This window comes from Dendrobates tinctorius, unplaced genomic scaffold, assembly GCF_039654945.1.
Source record: "Dendrobates tinctorius isolate UK_male_01 unplaced genomic scaffold, ASM3965494v1 ptg000006l, whole genome shotgun sequence".
Lineage (NCBI taxonomy): Eukaryota > Metazoa > Chordata > Amphibia > Anura > Dendrobatidae > Dendrobates > Dendrobates tinctorius.
In genome coordinates, this window is record NW_027361674.1 from 15,319,957 (window position 1) to 15,342,743 (window position 22,787).

At 44.7% G+C, this 22,787-nt stretch overlaps 1 protein-coding gene across 6 annotated transcripts in view; it reads right to left on the reverse strand.

Annotated features, from left to right (window-relative positions):
- Positions 1-22,787, reverse strand: part of SYT16 (synaptotagmin 16) — a 95,560-nt gene that overhangs the window by 43,432 nt on the left and 29,341 nt on the right. For 3 of the 6 annotated variants that reach the window (XM_073570987.1, XM_073570975.1, XM_073570978.1), the window contains exons 2-3: positions 15,139-15,318; positions 11,440-12,006 (exon numbers count right to left, since the gene is read on the reverse strand). In XM_073570987.1, coding sequence (XP_073427088.1) covers positions 11,440-11,944 — 505 coding nt within the window. In that variant the 5' untranslated portion in view covers positions 11,945-12,006; positions 15,139-15,318. Of the gene's footprint in view, positions 1-11,423; positions 12,007-15,138; positions 15,319-22,787 lie in introns of those variants that run through there. The other 3 variants (XM_073570991.1, XM_073570998.1, XM_073571006.1) reach the window with 3 other exon arrangements.

The following is a 22,787-nucleotide window of genomic DNA, read 5'->3' on the forward strand; positions in this document are numbered from 1 at the left end:
CACGCTGCATTGATGCAAAAGGAGCCCCGACCAGGTATTGAGTGCATTTACTGAACATATATTTCAGTAGGCCAACATTTCGGATTTTAAAATCATTTTTCAAGCTGGTGATATAAAGTATTCTAATTTACTAAGATAATGACTTTTGGGTTTTCATTGGCTGTAAGCCGTAATCATCAACATTAACAGAAATAAACACGTGAAATAGATCACTCTGTAATGACTCTATATAATATAGGAGTTTCACTTTTTGTATTGAAGAACTGAAATAAATTAACTTTTTGATGATATTCTAATTTTGTGAGATGCATCTGTACGTACATGGGAGGATATTTTTTAGGCAGTATGAATGATTGAGGAACTGAGTGATTTCTGTAACACCCATATGGAGAATTAACTCGAAGATCTAAACTGAACAACAAAATCCCCATTTCGATCAATTACCAGTCTGGAAAGCCATTGTACCATATAATCAGCGCTGACCGGGTGAAGAGGATTTATTTTCTCTGTCACGTCGCCATTGACAACTGTGTCTGCAATAAGAATCCAGAAGTGTTTCCATGGAAACAAAAAGCTTTCAACATATCATTCCATTTGTGGCAACTTATCTTACAGGCGGCCATTTTAAACAATGCAAAGTGGGTCAGTGAGTATGAAAGGTTTGTGAACAGAACGGGCTATTAATCCACAGGAAATATGATTATTCTGTAAGACAAAATATCATATGCAATGTAACCAGGAGAATATACAGGTACTTCTCACAAAAGTAGAATATTATCAAAAAGTTAATTTATTGCAGTTCTTCAATATAAAAAGTGAATCTCATATTAGATAGAGTCATTACAAACAGTGTGATCTATTTCAAGTGTTTCTTTTTGTTAATGCTGATGATTATGGCTTACAGCCAATGAAAACCCAAAAGTCATTATCTCAGTAAATTAGAATACTTTATAACACCAGCTTGAAAAATTATTTTAAAATCTGAAATGTTGCCCTACTGAAAGGTATGTTCAGTAAACACACTCAATACTTGGTCGGGGCTCCTTTTGCATTAATTACTGCATCAATACGGCGTGGCATGGAGGTGATCAGCCTGTGGCACTGCTGAGGTGTTATGGAAGCCCAGGTTGCTTTGATATCAGCCTTCAGCTCGTCTGCATTGTTGGGTATGGTGTCTCTCATCTTCCTCTTGACAATACCCCATAGATTCTCTATGGGGTTAAGGTCCGGCGAGTTTGCTGGCCAATCAAGCACAGTGATACTGTTGTTTGTAAACCAGGTATTTGTAATTTTGGCAGTGTGGACAGGTGCCAAGTCCTGCTGGAGAATGAAATTTCCATCTCCAAAAAGCTTGGAGGGAAGCATGAAGTGCTCTAAAATTTTCTGGTAGATGGCCACGTTGACTTTGGTCTTGATAAAACACAGTGGACCTACACCAGCAGACGACATGGCTCCCAAAACCATCACTGATTGTGGAAACTTCACACTAGACCTCAAGCAGCTTGGATTGTGGCCTCTCCACTCTTCCTCCAGACTCTGGGACCCTGATTTCCAAATGAAATGCAAAATTTACTTTCATCTGAAAACAACACCTTGTACCACAGGAAACAGTCCAGTTCTTTTTCTCCTTGGCCCAGGTAAGATGCTTCTGGCGTTGCCTATTGGTCATGAGTGGCATGACACAAGGAATGTGACACTTGTAGTCCATGTCCTGGATACGTCTGTGTGTGGTGGCTCTTGAACCAATGACTCCAGCAGCAGTCCACTCCTTCTGAATCTCCCCCAAATATTTGAATGCCCTTTTCTTAACAATACTTTCAAGGCTGTGATTATCCCGGTTGCTTGTGCACCTTTTTCTACAACACTTTTTCCTTCCACTCAACTCTCCATTAATATGCTTGGATACGGCACTCTGAACAGCCAGCTTCTCTAGCAATGACCTTTTGTGGCTTACCCTCCTTGTGGAGTGTGTCAGTGACTGCCTTCTGGACATCTGTCAAGTCAGCAGTCTTCCCCATGATTGTGGAACCTACTGAAACAAATTAAGGGACCTTTTTAAACGCTTAGGAAGCCTATGGAGGTGTTTTTTTGTTAATTCTAATTTACTGAGATAATAACTTTTGGGTTTTCATTGGCTGTAAGCCGTAATCATCAACATTAACAGAAATAAACACTTGAAATAGATCCCTCTGTTTGCAATTATTATATTGTTAGGGACGGCAGAACGCACTAAATATTAAATAATAGAAAGTGCATTCGCCGCCCAGGGTCCACCGTGCAGTTCACAGAGTAGCCTAAGGCATGAACATAAATGCCGAGCCTGTTGACCTCACGGGACTCAGCGAAGTGCACGCACGGTTTGTGGTCACAGGACGAAGCCCAAGACTCAGGGCGGTGTCCGTCTAGACCTACCGTGCGTGCGGCGTCGCTACCGCGGATTCCAACTAGTGCTGCTACAGCAGTGCGGCGACTGACCCAGCCGCAATGCGACAGTGCCCAAGAGGGGCGCACTGTCGGACGCTAGCACTGTGGAGGATGTGCTGTGCGGCCAGTAACTTGCCACTGACTGGCGCTGACTCTATAACTAGATCCCTAAACGCACTCGTAATATCAGAGGGAGGGGAATCTTAATGAGTCATTTGCAGTCCATACATCCATCACCATTCACACAGTAGCAATCAGAGTCTATACTAGCGCATGGCCATGCGGGCCTTTTATAGCCGTGCGCTTCCGGGACCTTCCAGATCTCTGAGAAGGACCAATCAGATCAGGAGAAGGACCTGAGCACGTGACTCCCGATCTCCAATGGGAGATCGTCTCGTGAGCATGCCCAGTAGCGCGACGAGAGGACTTAGCCTCTGGAGTGACTTGGTGCAGGACAGCCTGCACTGCTATTGCTGACCCAGAGGTGGCAGCAACAACCAGTCCTACAGAGCTGGTCTGAGTAGAGCGTCTGGGACGCCGAGATTGCTGTGCAGGCTCCTGAGCGGTCAGTGGAGAATGGGAGACCACTGGATGCAAGGCTCTGGATTCCTGCTGTGCAGCTGCAGGAACCTGACGCCTAACATATGAGTTTTCACTTTTTGTTTTGAAGAACTGAAATAAATTAACTTTTTGATATTCTAATTTAGTGAGAAGCACCTGTACATCTCTCATAAGATAATGGCCAATTATACCACTTTACCACTTCATGTAGCAACAGCAGGGAGATAAAATGGATAACTATTTCCCAATCAAAGGAAAGGATTGCAAGGAAATTCTAGTAAAAACTCTATTCGACTTATTTATACAAGACTATTGGGGCATGTTGAAAATGTTAGTTTACTCAATTACTGGACAGTTAATGTTTTAAAGCAGATCAATCATCAAGCCACCAGATTTCACAACTAAAACTACAAATATTAATGAATAGCTCTATTAGACCTGAGGAGGCTGGTGTAGTTACTTTGAAAACTCATGTTAAATGGCTGTATAATTCTTTCTGAAAGTTTAAACTTAATCTTGTTCCATCTCACCGGATTAACAGCTTCTCGGTGTCCCTTTTTCCTGCTAAACCTCTGCCCACCTACCGTAGTCTGATTGACTGCTTCGCATTGTCCCTTCTCCCTGCAGCTGATGAACCTCTGTCCACATAGCCTGATTTGCAGCTCAGTGTCACTTATATCTGCTTTTCTGTCCACCAAATAAAAATTTTTGCCACGCACAATCCTGTGTCCTACAATGGCGTTGACCTCAAACTCATCCGAGGACAGGTCTGATGTCCCGGCAGATGACTCGGAAAACCGAGCCATGTGAACAGGCTTGAGAAGGGACATGTGGAAGACGTCAGAGATGGCCAAGTGTGGTGGAAGAGCCAGACGGTAGACCACTGAGCTGATGCGCTCGAGGACTTTGAAGGGACCAATGTATCGCGGAGTGAACTTGGAGGACTCGGCCCACAGCTTGATATTTCAAGCAGAGAGCCACACCAAGTCGCCAGGGGCAAAGGTTGGAGCGGGACGCCGATGTGTGTCGGCTGACGCTCTCATTCTCTCTTTAGAGGCTCGAATAGCATCCTGGGTGCGATCCCAAATGTCGCGAGCCTCCACTGCCCAGTCTGCCACCCTGGAATCAGTGGAAGACACTGGCATCGGCACAGGGACGCGTGGATGCTGGCCGTAATTAAGAAGGAACGGCGTCTGACCAGTGGAATCAGCCACTGCATTATTCAGGGCAAATTCAGCTCACGGTAGTAAAGATGCCCAGTCATCCTGCCTGGCAGAGACAAAATGTCGCAGGTACGTAACCAGAGTTTGATTGGCTCTCTCAACCAACCCGTTCGTCTCGGGGTGATAGGCGGAGGACAAGTTTAGCTCGATACTGAGTAGACTGCAGAGCTCCCTCCAAAACCGAGACGCAAATTGGGGACCTCGGTCACTGACTATTTTGTCCGGCATACTGTGCAAACGAAAAACATGCTTTATGAACAGTGTGGCGAGACCGCGAGCGAAAGGCAGCCATGCGAGAGTGGCACCAGATGCACCATTTTAGAGAAATGATCGGTAACCACCGAGATGACCGTGCTATCACCGGACTTGGGCAGGCCGACCACAAAGTCCATGCCAACCATCTCCCAGGGTCTGTCTGCCACCGGCAAGGGATACAGTAACCCAGCCGGCCTCTGCCTAGAGGACCTGTTCCGAGCACAAGAGACACATGCTTGAATGTACTCTTTTGTGTCCCGAGCCATGTGCAGCCACCAATAAGACCTTGCCAGGAGTTCTGTGGTCCGCTTAATGCCAAAGTAACCACCCACACTGGATGCGTGTGCCCACGCAAGGACCTCCGGCCGCAGGCGAGGAGGGACAAAGGTCTTGCCCGGCGGAACTGCCTCAAGAGCGACCGGAGCCATGGTCCTCAGGCTCTCCGTGGGGACGATTAGCCGAGGCTCAGCCTCCTCTTGCTCTGCTGAGACCACCGAGCGAGAGAGAGCATCCGCACGGACGTTCTTCTCTCCAGACAGGTAGTGCAGGTCAGGTAGTTACCCACGCCCTCCGTTCTGCTGATGACCTGAGGTTAGCATCCTCAATAGTCAGAACCTCCCACTCCCGTCTCCAAGACTTTACACGTGCCGCGCCAATTCTTTGGAATGCACTTCCCAGGTCAATACTAGTCCCCAATCCCAACAATTTTAAGCGTGCCCTAAAAACGCATTTATTCAGACTGGCCTATCGCCTCAACACATTAACCTAATCTATCCCTGTGTGGCACAGCCAAAAGTTTTACCATAACCAGATTTCCCGCTTCATGTTCCCACATGCTTTATGCATCCATTAGCCCTCTGTGTCTGTACTGTCACACACTTAACATTATGGCTGGTCCATACAATCAGGGCAACTGTTACCACCCACCTTTCGTGTCTACCTCTTTCCTCATAGACTGTAAGCTTGCGAGCAGGGCCCTCTTTCCTCTTGGTATTTGTTATAATCTACTGTATGTGATTATTGTTATGCTGTAATGTCTATTGTCTGTACAAATCCCCTCTGAAATGTAAAGTGCTGCGGAATATGTCGGCGCTATAAAAATAAAATTTATTATTATTATTATTAGTGCAAGGTGAAGCGGAAGCGGGAGAAGAGCGACTACCTAGCTTGACGAGAGTTCAAGCGCTGGGCCGTTTGCAAATAGACCATGTTTTTATGGTCAGTGTACACCTGGAAGGGAAACCGGGCTCCCTCCAGGAGATGTCTCCACTCAGAAAAGGCCAGTTTCATGGCCAGCAACTCCCTGTCCCCGATGGAGTAATTCCTCTCCGCCGGTGAGAAGGTCTTTGAGAAATAGAAGCAGGGATGCTTCCAACCTTGAGCATCCTTCTGGAAAATGACTGCTCCTGCACCGACGGATGATGCATCCACCTCTAAGATAAAGGGTTTATCTACATCGGGACGGTGGAGGATAGGAGCGCCAGCAAAATGGGACTTCAGAGAAGAAAAGGCCGTGGAGACCGGCTCTGACCAAACCTTAGGATTGGCTCCTTTCTTGGTGAGAGCGACCAAAGGAGCTACCAGTGTGGAGAAATGGGGAATGAACTGACGATAATAATTAACGAACCCCAAAAAGCGCTGCACCGCTTTCAAGGAATGGGGCTCCTGCCAGTCCATTACTGCTTGCAATTTGGCAGGATCCATAGCCAATCCATGGGCCGAGATGATGTAGCCCAGGAACGGCAAGGACTCCTGCTCAAACTGGCATTTCTCCAGCTTGGCGAAGAGAGAATTCGCCCGCAAACGGTCGAAGACCTTGCAGACATCTCTCCGTTGAGAGGTCAAATCTGGAGAAAAGATGAGAATGTCATCCAGATAGACCACCACCGAGGTGGAAAGCATATCGCGAAAGATGTCATTTTAAGAAGTCCTGGAAGACAGCAGGCGCATTACAGAGGCCGAAGGGCATGACCAAATACTCATAGTGGCCATCCCTGGCATTAAAGGCTGTCTTCCACTCGTCTCCTTCACGTATGCGGATCAGGTTGTACGCCCCTGTAGATCCAATTTCGTAAAGAGCTGGGCCCCTCGCAACCTGTCAAACAACTCAGAGATCAAAGGAAGAGGGTATTTGTTTTTTTACAGTAATGGCGTTGAGACCTCTGTAGTCAATGCAGGGGTACAACTCTCCACTCTTCTTCTGCACGAAGAAGAACCCTGCACTAGCCGGCAACACCGATTTTCTGATAAAACCTCTTGCCAGGTTCTCCCAGATATATTGTGACATAGCCTCCGTCTCAGGGAGAGATAGAGAATACATGCGGCCTCTAGGAGGTTCCGCGCCTGGCAATAGGTCTATTGGGCAATCGTATGGACGGTGTGGCGGAAGCGTCTCCGCAGACTTTCTGGAGAAAACGTCCGCGTACTGCCGGTAGTGTGTAGGAAGCGCGGAAAGGTCCGCGGGCACTTCTGTGGAGGCTACTTGGACACTGCCCCTCATGCACCTCCCCTCACAGTCCTTGCTCCAACCCAGTATATTCCCCGAAGACCAATCAATATGAGGGGAATGGTAACGGAGCCAGGGAACTCCGAGAAGCACCTGGTCGATGCCATCTGGCAAAATGAACAGGGACAAGGTCTCGTGGTGAGATGGTGAGATAGAGAGACCAAGAGGTGCCGTCTGGTGGATGACCTGAGATGGTAAAGGTGCACCATTAACCACCCTGATAGTCATGGGATGGGGCAGTAGCACCAGCGGGATAGCGTGCTTTTGGGCGAAGGATGAAGACATGAAATTTCCTTCTGCCCCGGAGTCCACCGTGACCTCTACCTCCCAGGTGGAAGCACCGCTATCTAACGTCCCTCGGAATACCAGTTTGGGTTTCATATCAGATAGACCCCCCTCCTACGACCACGGGGCGTGATCGTTTTTTCGACTGCTGTGGACACATGTTAGCCGAGTGATCAAACTGCCGGCACTGATAACAGCGTGCGGAGCTTCGCACCGGATGCGGCTTAGAGCCGGTGTGAGACACCTCCGTGGGTTCAAGAGGTACAGAGAAGGCAGGAGCCAACCTAACCCTCTGTCTGGTTCGAGCTCGCTCCATACCGCGCTCAATATAACGGAGATCAATGCGGGTGGAAATAGTAATCAACTCCTCCAGAGTTACGGGAACCTCCCTGGTATCTAGAGCATCTTTGACATGCTCCGCCAAACCCCTCCAGAACACAGGGACGAGCGCCTTATCAGGCCACTCCAACTCAGAAGCCAGTGTCCGAAAACGAACGGCATAGTGGCTGACCGAGAGGGAGCCCTGTGTTAAAGCTAGTAGCTGGAGAGAGGTGTCGTGAGTGACCCGTGGTCCCAAAAAGACCTGTTTTAGAGAGTTTGGGAACTGAGCAGCGCTCAGAACCACGGGATCACCACGCTCCCACAGCGGCGTGGCCCATTCTAACACCCTGCCCGACAAGAGGGAGAAGATAAACCCCACCTTAGCCCGCTCTGTAGGGAATAGAGCTGGATAGAGCACTGGCTCACGAAACCCCTGCAGGCAGCGCTGTCACCAGAAAATGTATCGGGCAACGGGAGGCGGGACATTGTCGGCACTGGTGTGGGTGTGGGCACACGCGAGACAGCCTCTGCGACTGTCTGGGCAATGGCCACTGTAGCATTCGCAGCTGAGGTGGAGCTCTCAATAGCCATCAACCTGCTCTCCAGCTGCCGAATGTACTGCCGAAGCTGTTGCACGTCTGCCATTACTAGCCAGACCCTGGCGCTAATATAATGTTAGGGACGGCGGAACGCACTAAATATTAAATAATAGAAAGTGCGTTCGCCGCCCAGGGTCCACCGTGCAGTAGGTGTTAAAACCGCTGCTAGACAATGGCAGACGCGCTATATGGCGGTATAGCGCACGCGGGTTATACGTCACCCGATGTGCGCTGGGCGCACTCTGTTGATTCACAGAGTCGCCTAAGGCATGAACATAAATGCCGAGCCTGTTGACCTCACAGGACTCAGCGAAGTGCACGCACGGTATGTGGTCACAGGACGAAGCCCAAGACTCAGGGCGGTGTCCGTCTAGACCTACCGTACATGCGGCGTCGCTACCGCGGACTCCAACTAGTGCTGCTACTGCAGCGCGGCGACTGACCCAGCCACAATATGACAGTGTCCAAGAGGGGCGAACTGTCGGACACTAGCACTGTGGAGGATGTGCCGTGCGGCCAGTAACTTGCCACTGACTGGCGCTGACTCTATAACTAGATCCCTAAACGTACTCGTAATATCAGAGGGAGGGGAATCTTAATGAGTCATTTGCAGTCCATACATCCATCACCATTCACACAGTAGCAATTAGAGTCTATACTAGCGCATGGCCGAGCGGCCATGCGGGCCTTTAATAGCCGTGCGCTTCTGGGACCTTCCAGATCTCTGAGATGGACCAATCAGATCAGGAGGAGGACCTGAGCACGTGACTCCCGATCTCCAATGGGAGAGCGTCTCGTGAGCATGCCCAGTAGCGCGACAAGAGGACTTGGCCTCTGGAGTGGCTCCTGCAGGACAGCCTGCGCCGCTATTACTGACCCAGAGGTGGCAGCAACAACCAGTCCTACAGAGCTGGTCTGAGCAGAGCGTCTGGGACGCCGAGATTGCTGTGCAGGCTCCTGAGTGGTTGGTGGAGAATGGGAGACCACTGGGTGCAAGGCTCTGGATTCCCGCTTTGCAGCTGCAGGAACATGACGCCTAACATATATAATATATGAGTTTTCACTTTTTGTTTTGAAGAACTGAAATAAATTAACTTTTTGATATTCTAATTTAGTGAGAAGCACCTGTACATCTCTCATAAGATAATGGCCAATTATAACACTTCATGTAGCAACAGCATGGAGATAAAATGGATAACTATTTCCCAATCAAAGGAAAGGATTACAGGGAAATTCTAGTAAAAACTCTATTCTACTTATTTATACAAGACTATTGGGTCATGTTGAAAATTAAACTTAATCTTGTTCCACCTCACCGGATTAACAGCTTCTCAGTGTCCCTTTTTCCTGCTAAACCTCTGCCCACCTACCATAGTCTGATTGATAGCTTCACATTGTCCCTTCTCCCTGCAGCTGATGAACCTCTGTCCACATACCCTGATTTGCAGCTCAGTGTCACTTATATCTGCTTTTGCTGAATCTCCATCCACCTAGCTGGGTTGCTAGCTCCTTAATATTGCTTCTGCTTGCTTCAGCTGAATCTCCATCCACCTAGCTGGGTTGCTAGCTCCTTAATATCCCTCCTGCCTGCTTCAGCTGAATCTCCATCCACCTAGCTGGGTTGATAGCTCCTTAATATCCCTCCTGCCTGCTTCAGCTGAATCTCCATCCACCTAGCTGGATTGATAGCTCCTCAATGTCCCTCCTGCCAGCTTATGCTGAATCTCCATCCACCTAGCTGGGTTGCTAGCTCCTTAATATTGCTTCTGCTTGCTTCAGCTGAATCTCCATCCACCTAGCTGGGTTGATAGCTCCTTAATATCCCTCCTGCCTGCTTCAGCTGAATCTCCATCCACCTAGCTGGGTTGATAGCTCCTTAATATCCCTCCTGCCTGCTTCAGCTGAATCTCCATCCACCTAGCTGGATTGATAGCTCCTCAATGTCCCTCCTGCCAGCTTATGCTGAATCTCCATCCACCTAGCTGGGTTGCTAGCTCCTTAATATTGCTTCTGCTTGCTTCAGCTGAATCTCCATCCACCTAGCTGGGTTGATAGCTCCTTAATATCCCTCCTGCCTGCTTCAGCTGAATCTCCATCCACCTAGCTGGACTGATAGCTCCTCAATGTCCCTCCTGCCTGCTTATGCTGAATCTCCATCCACCTAGCTGGGTTGATAGCTCCACAATATCCCTCCTGCCTGCTTCTGCTGAATCTACATCCACCTAGATGGGGTGATAGCTCCTCAATGTCCTTCCTTCCTTCCTTCTTTTGCTTAATCTCAACTATCTAGCCCAATTGACAGCTTCTTGGTGTACCTTCTCCTTGCTGCTGAACCACTGCCCACTTAGCCTGATGAGATCTCCTCTGCTGCTGATTCTTTGCCACCTAGCCTGATTGGCAGTGTCCCTCCTCTCTGCTACTTCCGATTTTCCAACCATCTAGCCTTATTGGCAACTCCTCAATGTCCCTCCTCCATGCTGAGAACTCACACTGCTTACTTCAAGCTGCAGCTGAAAGTCTGTCTGGCTTAGTGGGTGGAGACTGAATGCACTTGGACTCATAAGCTTAAAGTCTATAAACCTATACACCATTCTGTGCCTCATCCCTCCCCCAGACCCCCACCAATCTGCTGGGCATTTCAGGCACCAATCTGCAGGGCATGTCAGGCACTATCACATATATAAGAGAAAAAAGTATAGAAACTCTAAGCAAATGTATTACATTTTGCAATTTATACATGCAATTCTTCTTATTAAAAATCATTATTAGACAATTAACTTCAGTTACTTCTACTCCTTTCTCAAAAAGCCTGGTGGACGGGGTAAAACATCTGTGGTGTAGAATAGCATGGATTTACCGCCAGCTTTACCAAATAGCTTGGAGCAGAATTAAATGAATCCATCCATTTATAACAAGTCGCCCTAAAAGCCAGGGATCATTGGCTAGGAAATATTGGTCAGTTCATACATGTTAGTTCTCTGAGGTATGTGGCGTTATAGTTCAAGAAGGGTACCAAAGAATTGAAGCTATGAATAAAAATAGCAGATCCACTTCCTGGCAATTATGGACTTTACAATGAAGCATTATTATGTGCTTTGAATCTGCAGCAGATAAACATTTTAGAGAGAATTAATTGTCAAAAATTGCTGTCAGCGATGCATTAACTAGAACAATATATTTAATAAATTCCAAGGCAAACAACAAAGGTGTTAAAGATGTTGGGTAGAAGAAGAAAGACGAAGATCTTACCTGAGACGTTTCTTACCATTAATTGTTCCTACAGAACTAAAAGTTGGTGTTTCAAGGTCTCTCAAAAGAGTTTTTATTTCATTATTCACATATTCTTCATCTCCTGGGATTGAAGAAAGGGTCTCTAGCAGAAGGCTCTCCTCCTGGTTTGTAAGTGTTGACTTGGATATCTCATAACGTGGTGTGTCTTTGTAGACTTTCACTACTTCCGGACTGACTTGAAGTTTATGTTCCAGTTTACTGGTTTTCTCTTCATCTTCAGAAGTCCAGGACTCGGCATCTGAGTTGTGAACTAGTGGTGGGTTCTTACTCAAAAACTCTTCTTCAGGAAAGTCATCGAGGCTGGGATCATATTCATTTAGCTGTAAACTTTCATCCTTGATCGTACTGGAGTTTGGTTTGATTACATTTGTAGTTGGGTTGGTTGGGGCACCTCCGGTCAGGTGAACCGCTTCACACATGCGGGATATCCAAGAAGAAACCGGCTGGAAAAAATTTTGGCCAGCCATGTCTAAAACCATGACCAGAATTTGTTCATCGGGTATTCAAGTCTTCTTGATCGCCACAATTTTAAATCCGTGAGCTACAGAATAAGCATTATTGAAATTAAGGTTCTTTCTGTCTTAGTAGATATTTATCACATCCTGCATAGTTTACTTCTAGTATATGCTGGATAAAAATATCATATTTTTGCAATTTATTAGGTAATTCTGGCCTTACATTTTACCTTGTTTTTTTGTAGATTAGAGTAAATCTACAAAGAGGTTTTCATTTAATGGATTTAATCCCTTTATTTAAACGATTTTATGCTTACTTTTTCTATATATTTTGTAAAGCCATCAGCATTTCTGGAAACACTGGGCAACCCATTAATCTGAAGATTGGGGTCCTGGGTCAGTCTCATCGACAATGAATGGAGTGTATTCAGGACCATCGCTTCTTTCAAAGGGAGAATTTAAAGGGCTTGTCTCATCTTCTTCGGAAGCACCCAGCTTCCTTGCCTCTTCCTACTTGATTGGGGAATCTAGCGCTCCTGCTTGATTGACAGTTCAGACCAGTGGCATCAACATGCCATTAGGCCGAACTGCATACTCTATTCAATGCTTCTATATAAGAAGATGTTGCTTGTGCAACATCTGAGAAGAGCGGTGGCACTGAGCAGTGCATACAAACTCTAATGTAAAGAGCTGGTAAGCACTGGGCCTGATCAGCCACTACTGATAGATTGCATCGGTGACCGATTCCCTAGGTAAGGGGCAGTAAACAATAAATTTAGAAATCCCTCCCTGCTTTACAAGCTCAATATTTTACCCATAGGGTTCTTGTGTTCTCTATGAAAAAGCTGCTGACTGACACGTCTGTCAGCAGCTCATCTCCGGGAGAACAATGCGATCAGCAGTCCAAAATTGGACATGCACAATTGACATCTCCCCCGTCCATCAGTTGGCTGGCGCCCCCATACGCATTAGATTGTTGGCAAACCCATCAATATCGGCGGCTTCAGCAGACGTTAGTATGATGTGTATGGGGAACTTAAGACCCTCATTCTCTAAATCAATGGTGTCCCAGAAGTTGGACCCCTAGTGATCCCAGCTATCCTTTGAACAGTTGATATGTTGTTAGAATTTGGGCTAACCCCTTTAAAGGCAATAAAATGTGTCGGGTCGCTGCTTAATCCCCTCTCCCTATTGATACCACATGCACGCTCAACTGAACAGAGTGTGCATACGTATAAGAAGTCATAAGGAATAGCTGTGGGCTGACCGCTCAGTACACTAAGTGCATTACCAGCCTTACTATATAGGATCCCTGGGAAACAATCTAATAGGGGGAGAATGGGACAAGTAGGGACTTTGCAGAACAGTTTGCGATTTTTTTATTTTTTTTTAGATGGTTCTGTTATTAATTAAAAGAGAGATAAGAGATCGCCCTGAGGAGAACCAGAACCCCGCCTAGCACATAGTCAAGAATACAAAAAATAAAGCACAAGACTCACTGCCTCCTGACGTAAGGACATTATGATGAAATACTTAAGACGCCACGACAGGAAGACAGCAGAGACATCAAGAGCCCCAGAAGTTGGGAAGCAACGTACTACAAGTGACACAGATGTTAGTGACATGTACGGATTCAATGACACAAGGCAGACGGACGGCAGAGAAATTCCCTGGTTGTTAAAACTGATTTGTGTACAAAAGCCTCAAGCAGAGAAAACTAGATGGTTAAGGAGATATCAAAACGAGAAACGAGATTTGATAAAACCTTTATTCAATGGGGCGAATCGTACAACAATATCGATGCAAAATAACCAGATTCCATGAATTATCTTTTACTGCTTCTTAAAGAGAATCTGTCACCAGTTGTTTGCAACTTAATCTCAGATTCCAGTGATGTATCACTTACTGGGCTGCTTGCTGTAGTTTTGGTAAAATAACTTTTTTATCAACAGGAGATTATCACTAGATGACACGCAAACTTGCTGCCAGATAGTCCAACCATGCCCCCACCACTGATTGGTAGCTTTTTGTGCACACCGTAAATAGGCAGAAAGCTGCCAATAAGTGAAAGGGGCAGGATTAGAGAGAACTCAGCATTCAGAGAACTGCTAAATCTGAAGGAGAGAAAACAGTGATTTTTTTTTTTTTTCAATTACAGCAAGCCGCCCAATAAGTGATTCATCGCTGGAATCAGTGTCTCTGCCCTTAAATCATGCCGGTTTCAGATGGGAAAGCAAAAACCTGGTGACAGATTCCTTTAAAAGGGGTTGTATAGAATTAGAAAAACATGGCTTTCCTTCTGCCACATCTGTTCTCCAATGTGCCTCACACTATTTACACAACGCTAATATGATGGTGCTATATAAGCAACAGGAATAAATAAATTACAGCTCAGCCCCATTCATTGAAATGGAAGTGAGCTGCAATGTGTCCCAATGGAAACTGGGGGTCTGACATGTGCTTCACAACTATAGAACTACCGGAGATGACCAAGCATTGCATTTGGCTACCTCTGGCAGTTTTATTGACCATTAATAGAGCTGTATTGCGCATGCGCGGCCTCCTCTCCCTTCTAAAGGGGCATTTTTTAGCACTGTTCTCGGAGTAGATGGAAGTCCCAGAGGTCTGAGCTTCACTGTTTAGATAATTAGCAACTATCCTGTGAATAGGTGACAACTTTCTGAGATGAAACAAACAACCCCTTTAACTTAATTAGTGTTATTTGGTCAGTTAGTGGCTAGTTTTGCTAAATCAATGCTATCATTATCACTTGATGAATCTTCTCCTTTCATTACTAAGACGTTGCAACAACCTACACCAAAGTGATAGCCATACCCAATGGATAGGCAAGACCTCTTCCTAACGTAATAGCCTACAAAAAGATCAACTTCTAATGCCATTTCCTTATAGATAATCTAGATTCAATAAATGTGAGCCATATATTTTCCATTTAGAGTAAATATAAAATGGAGACTAAAAAGCCCTATGTGCAGTATCAGCATACACAAAGCACATATAGACGGTATCCTATAGAATCACCCGCATATCAGAAAGCATGCTGGAGAGAAGATGAGGAACTTGTTAGTAGATAATTGTCACACACGATGTAACACTCTGCCATTCATTATCACATTGACCTGTCTTCCTCATATAGAAGACAACATAGATAAGAACCCACTAAAGTTTCCACTCTTCAGTACCAGCAATGCAAAACTTACCAAGTCCTTGGAGAACTCCAGATTTTTCTTTAGGTCGTTTTCTCCTTCCACGTTGGTCGAAACATGGAAAATCCCCTATTCTCTCAAAGCAGAGCTTCTTATTGATAAGGAGGAAAAGAATGGCCAGGAGAACGATGAATACACCCACTGCAGATAGAAAACCAATGGCTTCCGGGGTGACTAGAAAACAAAGAGCGTTGTTTATCAATGAGGGAGAAGAGTTGGGAGACAGGAAATTAATTTTACCAAAATGTTGAGTAGAAAGTTCTAAAGTGGCCTCGCTGCTTCGTTAGCCATTGTAGCCATGTCGCTGGGTCCATAAAGATCATATGATCAGATTTCATCCAGCTATGACTTCTTAAAAAAGTGGGCAATGGGAACAGACTCATTAATTTTGGCTTCCGATTTGATATCACCTGGTCACAATAGAACCCTCTATTTTTCATAAAGTATATGACATTGCATGATGTTGGTAAGGTCAACTATCCTATACATTTTTCCATCAATCCAAAAGGTGACCTAAATAATGGTTGTGATAACAACCACAAGATGTGTCCTATCTAACTTCTTCCTAAAATTAGCATCTAAGCAAGCTAAGTAGGTAAACTATCTTATATCTATGGCCAACCTAAAGACAACCGGATCATGGTGACCTTGAAAACAATCTACATGGAAATTGACCTGCAGCGTAGATATTATTTCTGCAGCGTATTAACTCGTGCTGCAAAAAGAGCAAGAATTTGTTGCAAATTTTCCCCATTGACTTCAATGGAAAAAATAAATAAATCAAAATCTATAAAACAAATGCTATTGTTGTGGATTTTGTTGCAGATTATCTGTAGATCTTGTTGGCTTGTCCATCACTCGTGGCCAGAGTGTAGAAACAGGTACGGACCTGGCATGCATTACTATGGGAGTGGCAGAGAATTGAGAAAATTAATATACTGCTTTTTTATTTTTTTAATCGATCCACAATGACAATTCTGCAAATCAAATCGCGGCAAGCTACTACTATGCATTCCCCTGCAGGTTTCTCCAAATTTTTGGAAAATTTTCACAGCAATTTTTGCACATTTTAACGTCTTCTTGGGCATGATATGGTTACATAGGACCTTAAAATGGCTTTACTGTAGCCTAGTATGGCAGCACATAGAGGCATTGACCTATACATAGGACACCACCAGATTGACCACCAGCAAGTGGTCAAATCAAGTTACAGCAGCAGATCACATCTTCCACAAACCAGAGATGATAACAGACGACATGTCAAGGTGGCCATCAACTTTCAATCGCTGTCAGCGTAAAGATCCTCATTCACATTTTCGGCCAGATCAAATGACCAATGTGTATGGAGACCTCCCGATCCACCCCGACAGACGATGTTGGGGGAAAGAAGGATCTGACCATTGAAATTCCAACATCTGATCCTTTTGTTCTACATATAGATACGCCATCGACAGAGAAGTCTGGCAGTCACTCTCTCACAGAGCACTTAGGAGCGCTCAGTTGGGTTAAGGTGAGCGTTCCTGTGCTTGGTGGAAGAGCGCGGTCGATCGCTTGTCCAACAGCCATCTAATGTGTAGGTGGGAGGGGGGCTTTAACAAACTTTCATATACATTTACAGTCTAGATTCAGTTAATCACATATGTGTTCTTAGTAAGAAGCGGGGCATAAGCAGCTAGATCCTTCTTCTTTTTGGACAAATGATCAGGCATGTTAAAATTCAAAATGCCACATCCTTTTATCTTTACCATAGGTTAAACAATCACTAATAGCCATTGTAACTCCCTGCAGAACTAGACTCAATGTGGGGTAGAGTTTGATGGTCATAGTTGCGCCCACTAGTTAAATGTTCACCCTAAATAATAATGACAGGGTACTTGTAAAAGGGACGGTGATGCAGCAGGCCCACTGCCCAACAAAAATTGACTATTGCAGGCTGCCTCTTTACCGATCACCGACATGTAATATATAATTTAAGTTATTCAGTAAGTAAATCCTCCCGAGTCCTCAGCACTAACCAATATCCACAGGTCAACACAGAGCACGTAGCGAAACCCTATAAGCAAACAGTCTTTATAAACCGAGATCTCCCTTATATAAAGTGTCAGTGACAATTCAGATATGGCATAAAGGTGAAAGCCGGATGTAGTGTCATGCACGACCTCCAGATTTATAGAAAATGGGACAGCAAAGAATTATGCACTTCTCACCTTCCCAAAAATAAGAACAGGGGCACTATGGTTGTATTCACAGCCACACGCTGGTACTTAGGGAGGTTCTGAAGGGTGCCTCCCGGAACAATGATAGTAAAAGACCAGCGTTGTTCTGCACCCAGTGTGCTTACATATGCCTTAAAAGGAACCGGATACAACTGACATTAATGGGTCTTCAGGGGGAAGGGGACTAGCAAACACTGGCACTGTTAAAGGGATCATCCCACCAAAGTCTTTGAGAGTCTGATGTGGGCAATTATGTTTTGCTAACCGGTCAAGTAAGTTCAATGGCGCCAATTTCCCTTTAGACTCTATCTTTGGCACTTAAAGAGTTATTTGTCAGCAAAGAAGGTGGCGGTGAAATGAGCACACCGATTGCATCAGAGTCTGGCTCACCCCGATCCGATGACAAGTCACATGGGGATATGTTTGCTTTGATTTTTAACACCTACAGTCGCTGCTATAAATTTATACCCCAGCTCTAAAATCACAAGTTACTTTAGTCACAATGTGACATCGGTGCAAACGCAGCATTAAAAAAACTATTATGGAAAAAAATGCAGAAAATATCCTTGATATATATATATATATATATATATATATATATACACACACAGTGGTATGAAAAAGTGTTTGCCCCCTTCCTGATTTCCTATTCTTTTGCATGTTTGTCACACTTAAATGTTTCAGATCACCAAACAAATGTAAATATTAGACACAGATAACACAAGAAATCACAAAATGCAGTTTTTAAAATAAGGTCTTTATTATTAAGGCAAAAAGAAATCCAAACCTACATGGCCCTGTGTAAAAAAGTGATTGACCCCCCCCCCCTTATAACAGAAATGAACTGTGGTTTATCACATCTTTGGGAAGATGAGTTAAAATTCCCTAGTTACATCCAGGCCTGATTACTGCAACATCCGTTCTAAATCAAGAAATCACTTAAATAGGACCTGCCTGACAAAGTGAAGTAGACCAAAAATCCTCAAAAGCTAGAAAATCATGCCACGATCCAAAGAAATACTGGAACAAAAGAGAAACAAGGTAATTGATATCTACCAGTCTGGGAAATGTTATAAAGCCATTTCTAAAGCTTTGTGACTCCAGCGAAACACAGTGAGAGCCATTGTCATGCGACAGTGTACACCATTTAGTCTTCTCTTACAAATGAAACTGAGAATTGCAAAAATGTGTGTGTATGTGTCTCTGGAAATCAGGTATGTTCCCCTCACTTCTTCCCCCATCATTGGTCTGATTAGGACAACTGTCTGCAGCAGAAGCTGCACACCCTTGGTAAAGGGGCATGGTGCTTCAGTTGGTTTTCAGCCAAAGATAGAACTTTTCAGCAGGAGATTAAAAGGGTTTTCCAGGCTTTGGGTACAAGTCTGCAGACACTCTGTGACTGCAGACTTGTAAATCTTCACATTGCGCACTGTGCATGCTGGCAGGAGTCGCCAGTGCCTGGAGAGGCAAACACGTGATCCCAAATATGTGATTTACATATTTACAGTCATGTGCCAACTAGACGTGTGCTGCTTTGCTCAATTCCTGTCTATTGTGTGAGGTCGGACATGTCTAGTCAGGATGTGGCTGGAAGTATGCAAATTGCACAGGAGAATCCTGGCAGCACGCACTGATATGATTCACCAGTCTGCAGTCACAGTGTGACTGTAGACTTGAGCCCCAAGCCTGAACAATCCCTTTAACACCTTTCCGACATCAGGCGTAATAGTAGGCCGATGTCGGACTCCCTCCCTTTCATGTGGGCTCTGGAACTAAGCCCACATCTTTCCCGGGACATGTCAGCTGTTTTGAACAGTTAAATGCCGCTGTCAAACTCTGACAGCGGCATTTAATGAGCGCTTACAGCAATCACGTTGGATAAACGCACACCGGTGACCCGCGTCACGTGATCGCTGGTCACCGGTATGTTGGCACTAACAACCGGCGGCCTCCTGGAGACCTCTATGGTTGTCAGTGCCAGCTTGCTATGAGTGCCACCCAGTGGTCGGCGCTCATAGCAAGTGAGTAAATCTGCTATATAGAGGCAATCTAATCATTGCCTCTATGTAGCAGAGCCGATCGGGTTGTGGCAGCTTCTAGTCTCCCATGGAGACTATTGAAGCATGCCAAAAGTAAAAGAAAAATATTTTTAAAAATATAAAAAATAAAAAAAAATAAAAGATCAAATTGCCCCCCTTTCTCCCCATTCAAAATAAAACAATAAAAATAAAATCAAACATACACATATTTGGTATCACCGTGTTCAGTATTGCCCGATCTATCAATAAAAAAAGGATTAACCTGATCGCTAAACGGCGTAACGAGAAAAAAAGTCAAAATACCAGAATTACTTTTTTTGGTCGTCGCGACATTGCATTAAAATGCAATAACAGGTGATCAAAAATCATATCTGCACCAAAATGGTATCATTAAAAACATCAGCTCAGCATGCAAAAAATAAACCCGCACCCAACCCAATATCATGAAAAATGGAGACGCTATCGGTACCGGACAATGCACAATTTTTTTTTTTCTTAACAAAGTTTGGAACTTTTTTTTACCACTTAAATAAAAGAGAACCTAGACATGTTTGGTGTCTATGAACATGTAATGACCTGGAGAATCATAATGGCAGGTCAGTTTTATCATTTAGTGAACCTAGTAAAAAAGCCAAGCAAAAAACAATCATGTGATTGCACTTTTTTTGCAATTTCACCGCACTTGGAATTTTTTTCCCGTTTTCTAGTACACGACATGGTAAAACCAATGGTGTCCTTCAAAAGTACAACTCGCCCCGCAAAAAATAAAATCCCTCACATGGCCATAATGACAGAAAAATAAAAAAAGTTATGGCTCTGGGAAGAAGGGGAGCAAAAACCGAAAAAACAAAACCGAAAAAAGCTCCAGGGGTTAAGGAGTTAATCCGTTCTCTACAGGATTTCTGCAAGACTGATTGTTTTTGGCTTATGCAGAAAATGCTGCAGAATGAGAAAACAGTAAGGGTGACTGTTTCAAAATTTGTTGTTCTTTTAACAATCTGGTCTTGGGCATTGTATCATATTATTATGATGAATCCAAATTTGGATAACCCCTACACCATATTAGCGCCAAATGCCCTAATGAGCCATTTTGCAAGGATCCCAAATGAGTCGCAAGTCATTTTGTGCCTACAGTTATTCCATTACTACTAGGTGGTGGCCGAATCTTTGGTGTTCCGAGCTCCGCTCGTGGATGTTCTACAATCCGCTGTTGTTTTTTCTGCCGTCTGCCTGTTTGTGCCCCCCCGAGTCAAATAATTGTCTCTGCATCCTCGTTTCATGCAAATGTTTAGTAGAAAATGACAAAATATTATGCCTTACTATCTTAATTAATTACACCTTCTATATGTGTGTGCAACAAGCTATTATTTTCCCCCTGGTAGAAAAGACATTTTTTCATTACCGGATTATAATGATTGTACATGCAAAGAGCCTAAAGGGAGGGGCCGAACGTAGGAAGAAGTTCTTAAGGAAACCATACAGGGAAAGTAAGTCGGTGATTAGCGGCGAGGCTCGTTCAAGTGTTCACACCCACTCGCACGCCCACACGTTGTGCTACATTGTATCCATTCTATCGGAATGGCTGGGCAGAGAGGCATCCCGAGCCATCTGCAACGCGCAGCGCCATCACTAATTATCTCGTATCAAAGTGACAAAATAATCGCTTAGGTGGCAACTGAGGTCCCCAAAGCCCATTGTACGCAGAAACAGAAGGTTTGGAACGCTGTCATTTTTCCGTCGATGTGTAATAATCCATGGCACATTAATTTTTCAATCGCCAACGCAAGTTTCAGTTCTTATTCAAAGCGACAGGTTCTTACACAACTTCAGATTGACTGACAATGCGGTAATAAAGTCACTAAAGCAGTTTGGATTTCTTAAAGGGGTTCTTGTCATCTTCATAGATGGATATTGTCGGATAGTCCTTGTAAAAATAAGCACTTTTGCAATTTACTGCTTCTTGAAATTTGCAGCCGTTCTTGAGATATTAACGCTTTTCTCTTGTTTACAGCTTGTTACCTAGGAAACCGACCACTGCTGCTGTCTGACTTGGAAGAGCTGCACTGAAGCTGGTCAGGATTAGGAGGAATCAATGAGCTCCAGTTTTAAAACCGTGCTTATATGGTCAAAAGCAAAGAGCTAACAAGAGCACTGCGAATGTTCTGCTGTCTAGCAGGAGTGGTCGGTCTCCAAGGCAATGAGCTGTAAGCAAAAGAAAAGTGCTAATCTCTCTCATTTATAATTGCTTGTAAATACAAGGAATTTACGGCTTACCAAAATTTTCAGCCGTTCTTGAGATAGTAACAGTTTTCTTTTGTTTACAACTTTTTGCCTTGGAGACCGACCACCGCTGCTAGCCAGAAGAATATACCCAGTGCTTATTAGCTTTTTTCATTGGCTTTTGAAAGCACTGATGCGAAGCTGACGCTCGCTGTTACCTCTTAATCCTGCCCAACTTCAGTGTAGGGCTCACAAACTAGACAGCAGCGGTGGACGGTCTTCTAGGTAACAAGTTCTAAACAAAAGTGTTTATATCACAAGAATGGCAGCAAATTTAATAAGCAGTAAATTGCAAGATTGCTTGCATTTACAAGGACTATCTGACAATATCCATCTATGAAGATTGGAATAAACCCTTTAAGCATTGTCTGTTTATTGCAGTTATGCAGGATGTCTACAGACCCCGGGCTTATGCATATGGCTGAGTTGTGTACAAAAAGTCTATATGGCAGTGCATGGAGGTTGTGCCGCTCCCTGTTACAAAGCAGCATGGCCTCCAAGCTCTGAAAACTGCCATTAATAGTGAGATATTCTACCTGGAAGCAATGCTTGTAAAAGAGAAAACACCTCCATACATATGCCATCCAATGGAGTATAGCATGAGTTCAACACTGGGCTACAGAGGTACAAAGGCCCCGTGCACTACAATGAGGGTCCTACTTTGGCTTGTGGACATGGCTGTATTATAAGATCCATTTATACAGGGACCAGGGTCATAATTGGGTTTTCAGCAGGGTGGGTTTTTATATAAATGTATATGGAGGGGGGATTGTCAAATTTTATATGAACCCAACTGAAAAAATGTTCCATGCCCCATTGCATGCCAAATTCACAATGGTATTCTCCCATAGAAGCCTTGCAGAGTCCAATGGAGGCAAAATATGCGACTATGGCGAGGTAGTGTCATGCCCACTGTCATGCCCACCATGACTGTTATGCTGCATGACCCCTGGAGCAGTGTGCACGCGCACCTCATGACTGTTATACTGCATGATCCCTGGAGCAGTGTGCACGTGCACCTCATGACTGTTATGCTGCATGACCCCTGGAGCTGTGTGCACCTCATGACTGTTATGCTGCATGACCCCTGGAGCAGTGTACACGCGTA